This window comes from Aphelocoma coerulescens, chromosome 3 (assembly GCF_041296385.1).
Source record: "Aphelocoma coerulescens isolate FSJ_1873_10779 chromosome 3, UR_Acoe_1.0, whole genome shotgun sequence".
In the NCBI taxonomy this organism is placed as follows: domain Eukaryota; kingdom Metazoa; phylum Chordata; class Aves; order Passeriformes; family Corvidae; genus Aphelocoma; species Aphelocoma coerulescens.
This window is the reverse complement of record NC_091016.1, coordinates 62017001-62032337: the sequence shown is the minus strand read 5'-3', so window position 1 is coordinate 62032337 and position 15337 is coordinate 62017001. Positions and strand designations below refer to the sequence as shown.

Genomic DNA, 15337 nt, shown 5'->3' with positions numbered 1-15337 from the left:
TGGCTGAAGAGAGAATTGCCAAACTTCCCTGTTCTGTGTTTTCAGAGCCAGCCAACCTGCAGAACATAACTGTGCTACAATAATACAAAAGCTCAATGCAATACAGGTATTCAGCTTAACTTCTACAAAAAAGAAGTCTACTGAGAGCATGAAATGGGAAACTATAACCTTGAAGTGGAATAAACAGTGAGCCACATATGGGGTTTGTCAGTGACTGTCCTAATGCCCTTTGTACCTCATTGCCCTTTACTGTCTAATTTACTGTCCAATTAATTCTAATTAATGCTCTAAACAAAAAGCCAAACACCAACCAGAAGTTATTTGTACACTTATCTTCTAGGAAAAAAAGCATGAGTGTCTTTTTAAAACCTTTAAAACCATTGGTATGTATTTAAGGAAGGAGAAAAAAGGTCAAGGAACTGGAATGACAGGTAGCCATTTTGCAATGTCAGTTCATCCCTGGGAGTTTGTTCCAGAGGCTGGATGAACTCTGGTAAGTTCTGCTTTCTGCACAAACTCCACTGTTGGGAGTTACTTTGGGCCAGAGGTTCGGGCTGATCTTCCTTCTGGCTCAACTAGAGTTCCCTCTCACGCTCTCCTTTAGGTTTCTATGTCCCTCTGCAGGTGTGCTGACCTGAAGGACAGTTATCCTGCTTCCAAATCCTCCAGCATAAACTGGCAGAGAAAGAACTGTTAAGCCTAAAATCTTTGCATGTGAAGAGTTTTTCTAACACACTTCTGGTCATGTCCTAGAATAAAATAATTTTGATCTAAAGAAAAATAAATTAGCTAACAAAAGATACAAGATAACCCTGTAGCCTGTGAAATGCAGCCTCACCCACTCATTCTCTTCTCATGGAGGACTTGATTCCTTTGGGAAATGTCATTCTAATCCTTACAGGACATTTCCTTATAACATCTGTAATGGGATGAAATGCTTTGGATTTACTTACTTCTTACATAGCTGGCATTAAAACCTTTCTTTTGGATACTGAAGTCGCTTTTAAATGACACAATCATTTCATTTCCAGTAGAATTATAGGATAATCCTTTGGCAGTGATGCCGCAAAGGTTCATTGGGCTTTCTCCATTGTCTAATGTCAGTGAATCATAAATGCAACCCGGAGCTTCTTCAATGTCAAAGTCAATAAATGTTAGCTGTATGATAAATCCATGAGGTGCTCGGATGATCCACTTGCACGCCTGGCTGTTGGGATAGTCACTGGGGAAGCATGGAGAAGTGAAAATTCCAGAGGAGTCAGTTAGCACGGTCCTACAGTCATAGCATCCATGAGCTGACAATAAAAACAGAGAAAAACTGGAGGTCAGGCAGATGTAACTTAAGAGTAAAGTAACCATCAGCACAATAACTAAATGTATTTCTATACTGAAAAATATAAACAGAGATGGGAGGCAGAAAGGCAGAAAAAGGCCCTGCTTCTAGTGGGCAAAATGTTGGAGGAATAGTATAGCAAAAGCATACTTTATGTAAGAAATCCTATAGCAAAGAAATATAAATTATTATTCTAAATATTAACTTGTGCATAATATATATATTTAACATGTATATTGGCCTGACAAAGGCAAAGTGAAAGCAATTTTTTTCAGTTCAGAAAGGCAAATTCTAAAACTGAAACTTCTAAAAAGATGACAGTATCATGCACATTTTTTGGCTGATGGTCTGATGCTGACTGTAGGTTATCCCAGCAGCTCTATGACATGCTGTTGTTTCCAGAGAAGTGTCCCTGGAAAGGACAGCACAAGAGTTGGGCTGAAGAGCAGCAGAAGCAGCAGTCCCCAAAGGTTAGTCATCTCCATTTCCAGCTAATGCATTCCACATCACCCAGAAGGGTAGCAGTGAGCTACTGGCTTTTGAATCAACAGTAAATTACTGTGTTCTTCCCATGCTGACTCAGCTCCATTGACACATTTGTGGCAGTCAGGCTTTAAGAAATTCTTACTCTATTTGTCATACTCCTTTGCTCACCTGCTGTGTTTACCCATGAGAATTTCAAGCCCAGTTAGTCCCCAGGGTTGCATTTCTTGTTTGGTTTACATTTGCTCATTTATCACATATTTACTTAGTGTATTATATGATATTATTACCGTGAACTGCCTACTGCTAAAATCTGTAACAGTTTGCCAAGGCAGCACTGAACAAAACAGGTGGGAACTGAATATCACCAAGAAATAACCAAAGAAACTAACTGGCTCATTTATGCTGAATTACTTTGCAAGCATTTAATCAAGCCACAATCCCATGTCAAATCCAAAAGGATGAAAAAATACACATTATTAGTTGCCTAAACTAAAAACAACTTAAAAAGTTGTCGAGTTAAAATTACATACAGAACAGTTATAAAATAGGAATAAATGCAACTTATTTCTCCAAAAAGCCCTTGATGTTTCTTTCCACTGACAGGGTCCTGATATTTTTTCAGTCATATTTAAATGGTGTTTGGCCCAAGCAAATGGACCCTGACCCTGTGAAGCTGCATGCCAAAAAAGCAGTTTACATCTGCATTTAGAATTGGGAGGTATATTTTACAGAGTTTTTACAATTTTTATCTGCAAAGCACAAATTCATATGGCCCCAAAGAGGTAAAGAGACTGTTTCGGCTCTCAGAAACAAACACAGGTTGGTTACACTAGGAAAGTTCAGTGGGATGCTTATTTTTTCAAATGAGAAAAAATGACTGACTGAAAGATTTGCAGGTAGCTTTGGGAAGAAGTGGTGTTCCTGGAATTCGAAAACTTGATCTGTGTAGTACAAAAAAAAGTCTGTCCATTTTTAATTTCTCTTCAAATCTTTACAGACAGAGGACTATGCTCACCTGCACTGCAACCCTGGTGTTCCATTTATTAACCAGAGAAGGAATATTTACTTATTAGTATGGTGACTATAAATCCTGCAGTTGTACAAACAGACGACGGCTTCATCCAGTGGATTTTGCACAGACAGGTTGTACTAGTTTGAAAACAAACCAGTGAGAAGCACCAAGTCAGAATAACAATTTAATGGAAATTAAAGAAAAGGAAAAGAAAGTAAAAGAAAACACTGACAGAGTCAAGATACAACCTGAGTCCCTATTAGGCAGGGTAGTGGTAGCAGTCTGGTGGAATGGTGGCTGCAATCCTCTGAAGTGGTGATCCTGTAGTAGAAGGGGTCTGCTCTTCCTCAGAAAGTCCAGCGGTGGCTGTGTAGCTCCTGTCCTCTGGAAATCCAGTGGAGCCAGTATCTTTGGTGCTCAGAGTCCCAGATTATATCCACGATGGGATGCTTGGTTCCTCCCTCTGGGTGGAGCATCTCACAATAGGGTAATGAGTCATGGGGCCAAGTGTTGATTAGGCTCGTTAACAGAAGATAGTCCGGAGGGAGTTATCTCTGAGTCATGCAGCAGGATGGGCCATTAACAGAAAGATAGTCTGGGGGGAGGAGGCAAGGAAACACTGCCCCACCTGATTTCAACAGCTCATGAGGATGGTAATAGAATACACCTCAACCCAGGACATTATCCACCCCTTATTCTATTACCATCTACATCATCTCAAATCAATACCTTCTTAAACTCTAAACACACATACATATATATATATATATATATATATATATATACAATGAAACCCTACACACCGTTCTCACCTAAGATTAGGTCTCCCTGTGGTACACAACGGGTTTCCCGATCTTTTTGCATTACCCACCAAGTGCAACCAGGTCCTTGAGCAAAGACAATCCCACGGATGGGTTTGCCTTTGCCTGAGGTGGGATTAATCCAAACAGTCTTTCCTAAAATACCTCTCAGGTGTACCACAGGGACTCTATCTCCATCCACTGTGTGCAAGGATTCAGACTCGGCAGGACCAGCTCGATTGATGGACCCTCGGGTATTGACCATCCAGGTGGCCTTTGCTAAGTTCACTTCCCAATTTTTGAAGGTCCCCCCACCAAGTGCCTTTAGGGTGGTTTTAAGTAGTCCATTGCAGCGTTCAACTTTTCCAGCAGCTGGTGCATGATAAGGAATGTGATATATCCATTCAATACCGTGTTCTCTGGCCCAGGTGTTGATGAGGCTGTTCTTAAAATGAGTCCCGTTGTCTGACTCAATCCTGTCAGGGGTGCCATGTCTCCACAGGACTTGCTTTTCCAGGCCCAAGATGGTATTCCGGGCTGTAGCATGAGGCACAGGGTAGGTCTCCAGCCATCCAGTGGTTGCTTCAACCATGGTCAACACGTAGCGCTTGCCTTGGCGGGTTTGGGGAAGGGTGATGTAATCAACTTGCCAGGCTTCCCCATACCTGTACTTTGACCATCGTCCACCGTACCACAGAGGCTTCACCCACTTGGCCTGTTTGATTGCAGCACGGGTCTCACAACTGTGGATGACCTGTGAGATGCTGTCCATGGTAAGGTCCACCCCTCGGTCACAGGCCCATCGGTATGTTGCATCTCTCCCCTGATGACCAGAAGCATCATGGGCCCAACGAGCTAGGAATAATTCTCCCTTGTGCTGCCAGTCCAGATCCACCTGTGATACTTTCACCTTGGCAGCTCGGTCCACCTGCTCGTTGTTGCGATGTTCTTCATTAGCCCGACTCTTGGGTACGTGCGCATCCACGTGTCGAACCTTCACGGTCAGCTTCTCTACTCGGGCGGCGATGTCCTGCCAAATCTCAGCGGCCCAGATGGGTTTCCCTCTGCACTGCCAGTTGGCTTTTCTCCAGCGAACCAGCCATCCCCACAGAGCATTGGCTACCATCCACGAGTCGGTGTAGAGATAGAGCCTCGGCCACTTCTCTCGTTCAGCAATATCCAAAGCCAGCTGGACGGCTTTAAGCTCTGCAACCTGACTCGATCCACCTTGTCCCTCGGTAGCTTGTGCAACTTGTCGTGTGGGGCTCCATACTGCAGCTTTCCACTTCCGGTTAACACCTACGATTCGGCAGGAACCATCAGTGAAGAGGGCATAACGTCTTTCAGTCTCCGGTAGCTCATTATATGGTGGGGCTTCCTCAGCACGAGTCACTTGCTCTTCCTCTTCTTCAGAAGATAATCCAAAAGTCTCACCTTCAGGCCAGTTTGTTATAATTTCCAGAATCCCAGGGTGATTCGGGTTTCCAATACGGGCACGCTGTGTGATGAGAGCAATCCATTTGCTCCATGTGGTGTCAGTGGCGTGATGCGTGGAAGGAACCTTTCCCTTGAACATCCACCCCAGCACTGGTAGTCGGGGTGCCAGGAGGAGTTGTGCCTCTGTGCCGATTACCTCTGAGGCAGCTTGGATTCCTTCATAGGCGGCCAAGATTTCCTTCTCTGTGGGAGTGCAGTTGGCTTCAGATCCTCTGTAGCTTTGGCTCCAGAATCCCAGTGGTCAGCCGCGAGTCTCACCAGGCACCTTCTGCCAGAGGCTCCAGGACAGACCATGGCTCCCGGCTGCAGAGTAGAGCACGTTCTTCACCTCTGGTCCTGTCCTGACTGGGCCAAGGGCTACCGCATGAGCGATTTCCTGTTTGATCTGGGCGAAGGCTTGCTGCTGTTCAGGGCCCCAGTGGAAATCGTTCTTCTTGCGGGTAACCAGGTAGAGAGGGCTCACAATCTGGCTGTACTCAGGAATGTGCATTCTCCAAAAACCTATGGCGCCTAGGAAAGCTTGTGTTTCCTTCTTGCTGGTCGGTGGAGACATCGCAGTGATCTTGTTGATGACCTCGGTGGGAATCTGACGTCGTCCATCTTGCCACTTTACTCCCAGGAACTGGATCTCTTGGGCAGGTCCCTTGACTTTGCTCCTTTTGATGGCAAAGCCAGCTTCCAGGAGAATCTGGATGATTTTATCTCCTTTCTCAAATACTTCCTTTGCTGTGTTTCCCCACACGATGATGTCGTCGATGTATTGCAGATGTTCTGGGGCCTCACCCTTTTCCAATGCTGTCTGGATCAGTCCATGGCAAATGGTGAGACTGTGCTTCCACCCCTGGGGCAGTCGGTTCCAGGTGTATTGCACACCCCTCCAGGTGAAAGCAAACTGGGGCCTGCATTCTGCTGCCAAAGGAATGGAGAAGAAGGCGTTGGCAATGTCAATAGTGGAGTACCACTTTGCTGCTTTGGACTCCAGCTCGTACTGAAGTTCCAACATGTCCGGCACAGCAGCACTCAATGGTGGTGTGACTTCATTCAGGCCACGGTAATCCACCGTCAGTGTCCATTCTCCGTTGGACTTACGCACTGGCCATATAGGGCTGTTGAAAGGTGAATGGACCTTGCTGACCACCCCGTGGCTCTCCAGTTTACGAATCATCTCATGGAAGGAAACCACAGAGTCTCTGTCGGTGTGGTATTGCCGACGGTGTACTGTTGCTGTGGCGATTGGTACCTGTTGTTCTTCAACTCTTAGCAGTCCCACGGCAGACGGGTCATCTGAGAGGCCAGGCAATGTACTCAGTTGTCTGATATCTTCTGTCTCCACAGCAGCTATCCCAAAAGCCCAACGATGTCCTTTTGGGTCCTTGAAATATCCATTTCTGAGATAGTCTATGCCGAGAATGCATGGGGCCTCCGGGCCAGTCACGATGGGGTGTTTCTGCCACTCGTTCCCAGTTAAACTCACTTCAGCTTCCAGTACAGTCAGCTGCTGGGATCCTCCTGTCACCCCACAAATGGAAATGGGTTCTGCTCCCACATACCTTGATGGCATCAGAGTACATTGAGCGCTTGTGTCAACCAAAGCCGTGTATTTTTGTGGGTCAGCTGTGCCAGGCCATCGGACCCACACAGTCCAAAAGACCCAATTATCCCTCTCCTCTACCTGTCTAGAGGCAGGGCCCCTCTATTCCTGGTTCTGGTGCATGTTGCTCCCTTCCGGTGAATATGTTCCTGAGGTCCCTTCAAGAGGATCAGTCATACTATCATTCTGGTATCGTCTGGAGTTCTGTGTGTGAGAGACCAGAGCAATGTTGACTCTAAATGCGCTTCTTGTGGTAGTTGTCCCTCTTTTTAGTTCACGTACCCTGGCTGCTAAGGAGGAGGTAGGTTTTCCATGCCATTTACTCATGTCTTCTCCATATTCCTGAAGGAAAAACCAGAGATTACCTCGTGGGGTGTATCCTCTCTCCCTAGCTGGGGGGCGCCGGCTCCTAATGGCAGAGACTCTTGTTGGTTCTGGCGAGATGTGATAAATCTCTTCCTTAAGCTCCTTTTTCAATTTCTGATGGCCTTCTTCAACCAAGCTCCGGACTTGCTCAGCCAAAAGACTTGTTTCCACGGATGAGACATGGGTGCGAAACGGGGCTGTGACGGTGTCCTCGTAAATCCTCAGCTTGTTCACCAAGACGCCCACCCTGTCCTCACCTTCCCTCCATTGCAGCGTTGCCAGGTAACGGGAGTATATCTCTGGTCCAAGGCGTGCGAACCTCAACCACATCTGTGACGTGCACTGGACACCATCTGGGCTCTTAGGAAATCTCTCGTCTTCTGAGAAAATGATCTCCAGCACAGCCAATTCCCTCAGGCACTGGATACCTTGTTCCATTGTGCTCCATTTTCCTTGGTGTACCTGGAGGTCTTCTTTACAAAGGTACCTGTCCCTTACACTTGTAAGCAGTCGCCGCCAGAGGCTGAGAGTTTCTTGGGTTTTCCCAATCCCCTGGTCAATGACCACATCCCGGGACAGAGATACCAGTTGCCTGGCCTCACTTCCGTCCAGAATGGTGTCATTGGCTGCAGCGTCCCAGATGCAGAGCAGCCAGGTCAGGATGGACTCATTCGTCTGGTGGGTGAATTCCCTCCGCAGGTCACGCAGCTCACCCAGGGATAGCGACTGAGTGATGATCTCTGGCTCTGCATCTTCTGCTGGGTGCGAAGGTCCTGCTGCATCCTCGTCAGTCACTATGCGGACTGGTTTGCTTTTAGATTTCTTCTTCTGAACGGGGGCAACTGCAATCGGTTTGGGCTGTTCTGGTTCAGTGATGGTTTGCGTGGGGATGCTGACGGTGCTTTTGGTTCCTTTCTCCTCTGTGTCAGTCTGCGTAGACATGGACGCTGTTGTTTTGCATTTGGTTTCTTTCTTCTCTGCGACAGTCTGTGCAGACATGGTGTTTGTTGCTCTGCTCTTCTTCCCTCCCTCATCCTGAGGATGCTGTGCCATAGCTCTGATTCTGAGCATGGTGTACATGGTGCAGGCTGTACAGAGAAGACAAAGCAGAACTGACAGCAAGTTTATGCTATCTTTGACATCCAGAGGGAGTTCAATATTTTCAAAAACTGCTGTGCCTGGCCTGAAAGGCTGGAAGAAACCACTCTCTACTCCTCCCACCAGGGGCTGGGTGTGATTGTTGAGGAGATCCCAGAAATAGGAGCCCAGACTAGGACAGCCAAACAAAACTGAGTATATTTTCCGAATGGCATTCATCACCTCGCAGGTTATTATGCTATAGACATAATAAACCATTAAAGCAATTCTCATACCATTCCCTGGTTTTAACAGGAGTAATACTACAGGCAGGTAGTTCCCCATGTGAGGAAAGATATAGAGAGAAAGATACAGTACCCATGCAGACAAGCTGTGCACCATGGTGAATACAAAATTGTAATTCTGACTTTCTCTCAGAGCAGGCCTCACATTGGGCGCCAAATTATGTACTAGTTTGAAAACAAACCAGTGAGAAGCACCAAGTCAGAATAACAATTTAATGGAAATTAAAGAAAAGGAAAAGAAAGTAAAAGAAAACACTGACAGAGTCAAGATACAACCTGAGTCCCTATTAGGCAGGGTAGTGGTAGCAGTCTGGTGGAATGGTGGCTGCAATCCTCTGAAGTGGTGATCCTGTAGTAGAAGGGGTCTGCTCTTCCTCAGAAAGTCCAGCGGTGGCTGTGTAGCTCCTGTCCTCTGGAAATCCAGTGGAGCCAGTATCTTTGGTGCTCAGAGTCCCAGATTATATCCACGATGGGATGCTTGGTTCCTCCCTCTGGGTGGAGCATCTCACAATAGGGTAATGAGTCATGAGGCCAAGTGTTGATTAGGCTCGTTAACAGAAGATAGTCCGGAGGGAGTTATCTCTGAGTCATGCAGCAGGACAATGATGGGCCATTAACAGAAAGATAGTCTGGGGGGAGGAGGCAAGGAAACACTGCCCCACCTGATTTCAACAGCTCATGAGGATGGTAATAGAATACACCTCAACCCAGGACACAGGTATCAGTTTTCAGAGAACCACCCTAAATGAGAGGAGGACGAACAGGAAAAGCATGCTCTCTGCCACAAGCCACTGCAGGCAGTCTCCTAGTCCAGAGCAAGTGAGCCTCTACAGGGCAGAGCATCTGTAAGACAGCTCCAGCTGGAGCTGCCTCCAGCTGGAAGACTCAGTTATCCAGGATCCTGATTGCTAGGACGAGGGCTTACAGGGGCTGACGATTTGGCAGCACACCTCACTCACTCTGCTTCTCATTCCTGCCAGAGAAACAAATGCTCTCTGGGCAGTTGAGAACTTTCCCTGGGCACTCAGATGGACCCAAAGCCAGGGACTAAAGTGTTAAGTGATGTAAATACATATAGGAGCATGGCTGTTAATGCACACATTCATCCTGGGATACCTGAAGTAATCTTAAGGGCATTATAAGACATTGCCGAACCAGAGAAAATATGCTACTTGTCAGTAAAAGTGTATCTCTCTAATTGGTAGAATATTACACTCAACCTGAGTCTGAAAAAGTCAAATTTGTCCATCAAAGAGAACACTGATGTTCCTTGTCTTTATTAATTCTATTGATCATCAACAACCAAAACCAGGACTCAGCTTTTCTATTTATCTCTCTCTCTTGAGTATTTATCATTGTTTCTAGGCTGTGTAAAAACAAAAAAAGCCAGTACATATAACAAAAATACTTTTATCCCTTCTGTCACTGTAAATATTAAAACATAAATGTCACTCATGATTTTTTAAAATAATTTAATCTTTGCAGGAATGTATTCTTATTTTATTACATCCATATTGTTTTGTTGGTTTTACAGAACTAATGCAAAAAACAAGCCCCTAAATTTAGGTAGGAAAATAAGTGCTCAAAACTTTGCATACACAGAAGAAACAGATTTGGTAAGCAAAATAGTTGGGTTTTTTTTTTTTTTGAAGTGGGTTGGCTCCATTTTGGTATAGTAGCTATTCTGTCCATGACTGCAATTTGAAGTAGAAATATCCTGTTTTCATGCAAATGTCCACAGTAGTAAGTAAAAAGAAAAGAAAACAAACAACAAAACTATATATAAACAGAATGGTTTTGAATGGAACGTTTTGCACAGCTTCTCATGAGACAGTTATTTTTCTATAAACATCACCTATTTTACTCATTAAAGAGAAAAATTGCTGTGGCAACCTTAGGCTGTCAGCCAAAGCTGACAGATATTTTGCAATCCCATTGGCCCAGAGCAGTTCTGACCTGTGGAGAACAAATACTTGTTGCAATATACACCACAAACATTTCTAGAAGCAATCCAAGATATTTTATTGATTTTAATGGGAACAAATTTAGCTACGATATACCTGGTTAGGAGCCCCACATACCCAGAATCTGCCTGTCAAGTAATTTTTACCACCATAGACCACAGGAAATTCACTATAAATATATTTTATACACTAAAGGTCTTTCTCTTTTTCCCCCTCTATCCTTTCCCAAACCAAAATGAACACCCTTTTCAGATAGTGAAATCGAAGACTTCATTTCAACATTTCCTAAATTGAAAACTTCACTGGGTAATTCATTTGTTTCCATCATGAGAATATACTGGAGTATGGTTTTAATTTCATAATCACTTTTTTTTCTGCATCATACTCACACTTCCTATAATAAAGAATATTTAAGTATTTAGGGTGACACTTCAACACAAAACTAAAAATGGAAATTAATAAATTCCTCTGGAGCTAGTTAGACCTTTCACCAGTTACCTAAGTGATTCAAAAACGTTAATTGACTTCAGAAGTGGAATAGACTGTAGGGGAAATGGCTTTTTCCTATCATGGCATGGATATAATGGGCAAAAATGGAAAAACTTTCCATAGATTTTGGATTCCTCACCAAAGAAATGAAACTACTGATTTTCCTTAACTACTTAGTATTTGTACAGGGTTTTATACGTGCAAAGCACACCAATGGCTTTAAACTGTATCTGGGAGAGCACTCTGACAATCTGGCCCACTGTAGAAAATTTAAAAATGAGTATTTATTGCCCAATAAAAATTTTGATCAAAGCAATTTGGCCACTTTTAATAGGAACTTATCAGTAAAAGCAGGGATAGAATCCCACTCTCATGGTTGCCAGTTTTCCTAACCATGAAACCATTCCCTTTCTTGTAGGAGTTTCCTGACAATTTTACATATACACCTTTTAATTTCTGTGAAGCAGAAAATACCCTATCCTAGGCTTTTCTACACCATGCTGAATCATCTGAAGACTGCCCTAATACTAAGGGACTAAGGGAAACAGTATCTGACTTATTAATGATTGCACCACACAGAAAGACCTGTGTACATGCAAACCTTACACCCTATGAAACAAAATTAATTGCCCAGCTTGTTCTGTCCACTGATTTTGTCTCTTTAGAGTACCAGCACTAAATTCCACTATATAAACTCATGAAGACAACTCTAAGTACTGAAATACACAATTTCAAAACGACTTCATGAGTCATTTGTGGGCAGCTGAAGCCACAGCCAGATGCAGAGCTACAAAGCCTAACTTCAGATTTGGGAAGGAAACATTCTTTATATAATCTTCTCCCATACGTTTGTACTTGTCTTTTTAATTTTTTTTTTTCTTAAATGACTAACACATTCCAGAATTTGCCTCCAAAATCTGTGCTAATATTCATATTTTCCTCTAGCTTCTCACACTACTTCTCTCCATTGTCACCGTTTACCCCTAAAACCTGTCTTTTCTCCTATTATATTCAGCACTTCTTTCTCAGGCATGAGTTTACCTCTCCATCTGCTTTCATTTCTGCACTTATCCAACCTTGGTGAAGTGCTGGACAACAAATTTTGTTTGGCCAAGAATTTTTCTAAGAGTGCAAAAGCAATCCAGCTTGGAACACTGTCTATTTCAGCCTTATAGACCCTAGTTTTGTGAAGATTAGGATCAAAAGAAAACAGGGTCACTGGAGGGAAAAAGTCCTTACTTGCAGTCTGTGCATTATCCAGTTTGTTTTCACACTAAGTTATGCTTTACACTGGAAATTTCTTTTCCCAGCTGAGGCACTCAGCATTTCCCACCTGACAGAAGTGCAAATGACTCCACATGGTTAGGCAGTGGCACAGGATACCAATCATAGCTGGGATGGGCTGAATTTACACTACCGGTATTTTTTTTAAATACATTAAAAGGTTTCCTCATAAAAGTAAAAGAGAATGCTGCTGGATTTAATTTTGGCATACAAATTAAATCTGCTTCTCTCTGTGGATGATACAATATTCATATGAAAATATTTTGAAATAAATCTATGTAGCTCTGGAATTGAATTTTCAGAAAACAAACCAAAATATTTATGTTAATTCTAGTCATATTCAAGTGGACAACAAAATCTCCCCTGCCTGACAGAATTAGGCCAATTCTAAACCACAGAAAATCTTAGCTAGAGTGCCTAGCACTTTAGACATAAAAAAGCAGTACAGATTAATTATAATTTGCTTTCATGTTGACATCTGAGACCTTTTAAGCACTTTACATATATTTGAAAAGGCAGCACGTACAAGGATGGCCATTTGAACTAAGTAAGAGAGCACAGGCAGGTGACATGGCAGAGGCACTAGCAAGTGTGCAGTGACACCCAAAATAGGAGAGAAACTTTACAATAATCTCCTGTCACAGCATGAAAAAACACCTAGTTTGATGAACATTAGGTGAAAAAAAAGTTTTGCTTTGTAATAAGCAATTAATTGTTCAGGGTTTTTTCTATTTCAAGAATATCATAACACAAATATGGCCAAACGTTAGGTTAGATGTATTTATGACTGCAAATAGATGGGTGAATGAGGTCAGCAATGGGCACACCTGCAGACAAGCACAAGGAAGGGCCAAACCACCAAGATGTGGGTGGGCTGGAAAGGCTACAGAACAAACAAACCCATGTTATTCCAACAAGACACAAACACCAAACCCAAAACAGCTATCCTATGGCAGAGGCTTCGACAGTAGCTTATCTTCACCTTAAAAATAATTTTGAACATAAAGGCACTCTGTAGATGTACAAAAATGTCCATATGCAAAGTGTGAACATATTAATTGCAAGGAATTGTCCTATCATTTACTCTGAACATAAAGTAACGTTCTGCTCTGCTTACTCACGTGTAAGTTAGTTATGAGATAAGACCTCTTCAATTTGTTTATGCAAAATAGGAAGCCTAGCACTCTTCTGGAGCCTCTGCAGACCACATACTCTGCTCTCTGCAACCCACACTTTTATTGAGCTCAGTCTGGGAAAGTTCAGATGAGGAGATGTGGCAGGTTTATTTTTTGCTTCTTTATTTACTCTCTAAATTGTAGAACCTGTATGATCTCTCAAAAAGATCTTTATTCTGCTACAGTATTCTGATAAAAATTACTATACGCCACACATAATTTAATGTTTGCAGGTATTTTAATTACCAAATTAAACAGACAATCCTAATCCTATTTAAACATTCAGATTTAAAAATAAAATAAAGGATTATCTCTGTAATAAAGAGAAAGGAAGGAAGACTCTCATCCTGATGTGTACAAAAGTTTGTCCCTTCACGTACAATGTTACAGGGTGGAGGTCTACTGCTTGAAAATATGACTGTCGTTGTGTATAAATGCAGATATTCCCTGATTTGTAATCATCATATGGAACAATTTCTACTTAAGCATTTCTACAATGTGCACAGCTCTGAATTCCCAAAAGTCTTGAGCAAATCCTATAACCTCACAGATATGCTTTGAATTTAAGCATGGACTCAAAATTCAGCAACTGTTTATAGTCCTTTCCTGCACAATGGTGTCTTTGAGTCCTGTATTTGAGGCTTTACAGTCCTGTCTTCAGCCCTGCAGCCCCCTCAAGGCTGAATGGGAGAGCATGACTCCATAACTGCTGCTGTCTGAAATCACAGGGGAGGCATGGCACAGACCCGAGCAGGGAGGAAGGCTGTGCCATCCTCTCTAATTCTGACCCTTATCTTTTCCTTTTAATGAAAGGAGTGATAACTGGACCAGCATAAGCAAACACCCATTCAGGGAGAGAGATCCACTCTCAAACACACAGGATGCATATGGAAAGGTGGTTACCATGTGATTAAGTAAAGCTGATTGAATGTGGGGGGAGAAGGAGGTTATCTTTTATACTAAACTGCAATGAAATAGTTCCTTCCAGAATCTGTTTTTCCTTCCAAAATTACTTTCTGCCTAAAGACCAGGAAAGGCAAGGTTTAATTCTAATTCAGCCATGAACTTTCTAAAAATGCCACCATGTCCAAGTCTTTTATTCCCTGTCCTTCCCACTAAAAAAAAAAAAAAAAGCATTATTTCTCTGGGTTCAAACCCATCCCACTATCCTTTGTTAGTACTATGTTATACTTAACTTCCAGTTCTGCAAAGGCATCAGTAGCAGGCTTTGATACTGGACAGTTTGTGTGTGGACAAAGATATTTCAGTTTACCCTTGGGGTTTTTTGAATTTCTCCAAATACTGAACAGTCAAACTGCCGGTCATGAAAATCCCAGGCAGTGTAGTGTATGTCATCAGAAAATGAAATTCAGTAAACTTTAAATATTTTTCTAAAACCTAAAATACCTAAAATAATTTTTTTTTGTTATTAATAGATGTAGAATAAATAGAACTCCCAAGAGGATAAACACTACAACATTTTCTGTGAAAGCACCTGCATATACTCATCAGTAATAACCAGCATATTTTATAAAATAAAATTTTATAAGCTTTATGAGTGAAACTTTACATTATTCTTCTGCAATATGTAATCGTATGTATTTTGCAGAGCATAAGTACAATAAAGTTGTTAGCAAGAATCTTTCATATTTGTGTTATTCTTCATTTGCAAATGTGACTCTTTTGGTTGATTTGTAAGGAATCACTATTTTAAGCACTATTAAAAACTCAGTCCAGCCTCTCATTCTGCATCATTCCCATTGCCTCATCTTCATAGTACTCCTTGTACCCAGCAAGAATTTAAAGCCTCCATATTCCTGACTGGAAATAGCACATAATCCTGGCAGAGTCTTTTATAATTCAATGAAAGACAAGATTGTGCTCTCACAAAATAATTCAACAATTGGGTTTTGGCCACTGAGCCAGGAGACAAAGAGCATACTATGTCCTGGCCAGTC

The 15337-nt window shown here is 42.6% G+C and overlaps 1 protein-coding gene across 6 annotated transcripts in view; it reads right to left on the bottom strand.

Annotated features, from left to right (window-relative positions):
• Positions 1–15337, bottom strand: part of ADGRG6 (adhesion G protein-coupled receptor G6) — a 117203-nt gene that overhangs the window by 67338 nt on the left and 34528 nt on the right. For all 6 annotated transcript variants that reach the window (XM_069010531.1, XM_069010534.1, XM_069010535.1 and 3 more), the window contains exon 3: positions 954–1295. In XM_069010531.1, coding sequence (XP_068866632.1) covers positions 954–1295 — 342 coding nt within the window. The remainder of the gene's footprint in view (positions 1–953; positions 1296–15337) is intronic.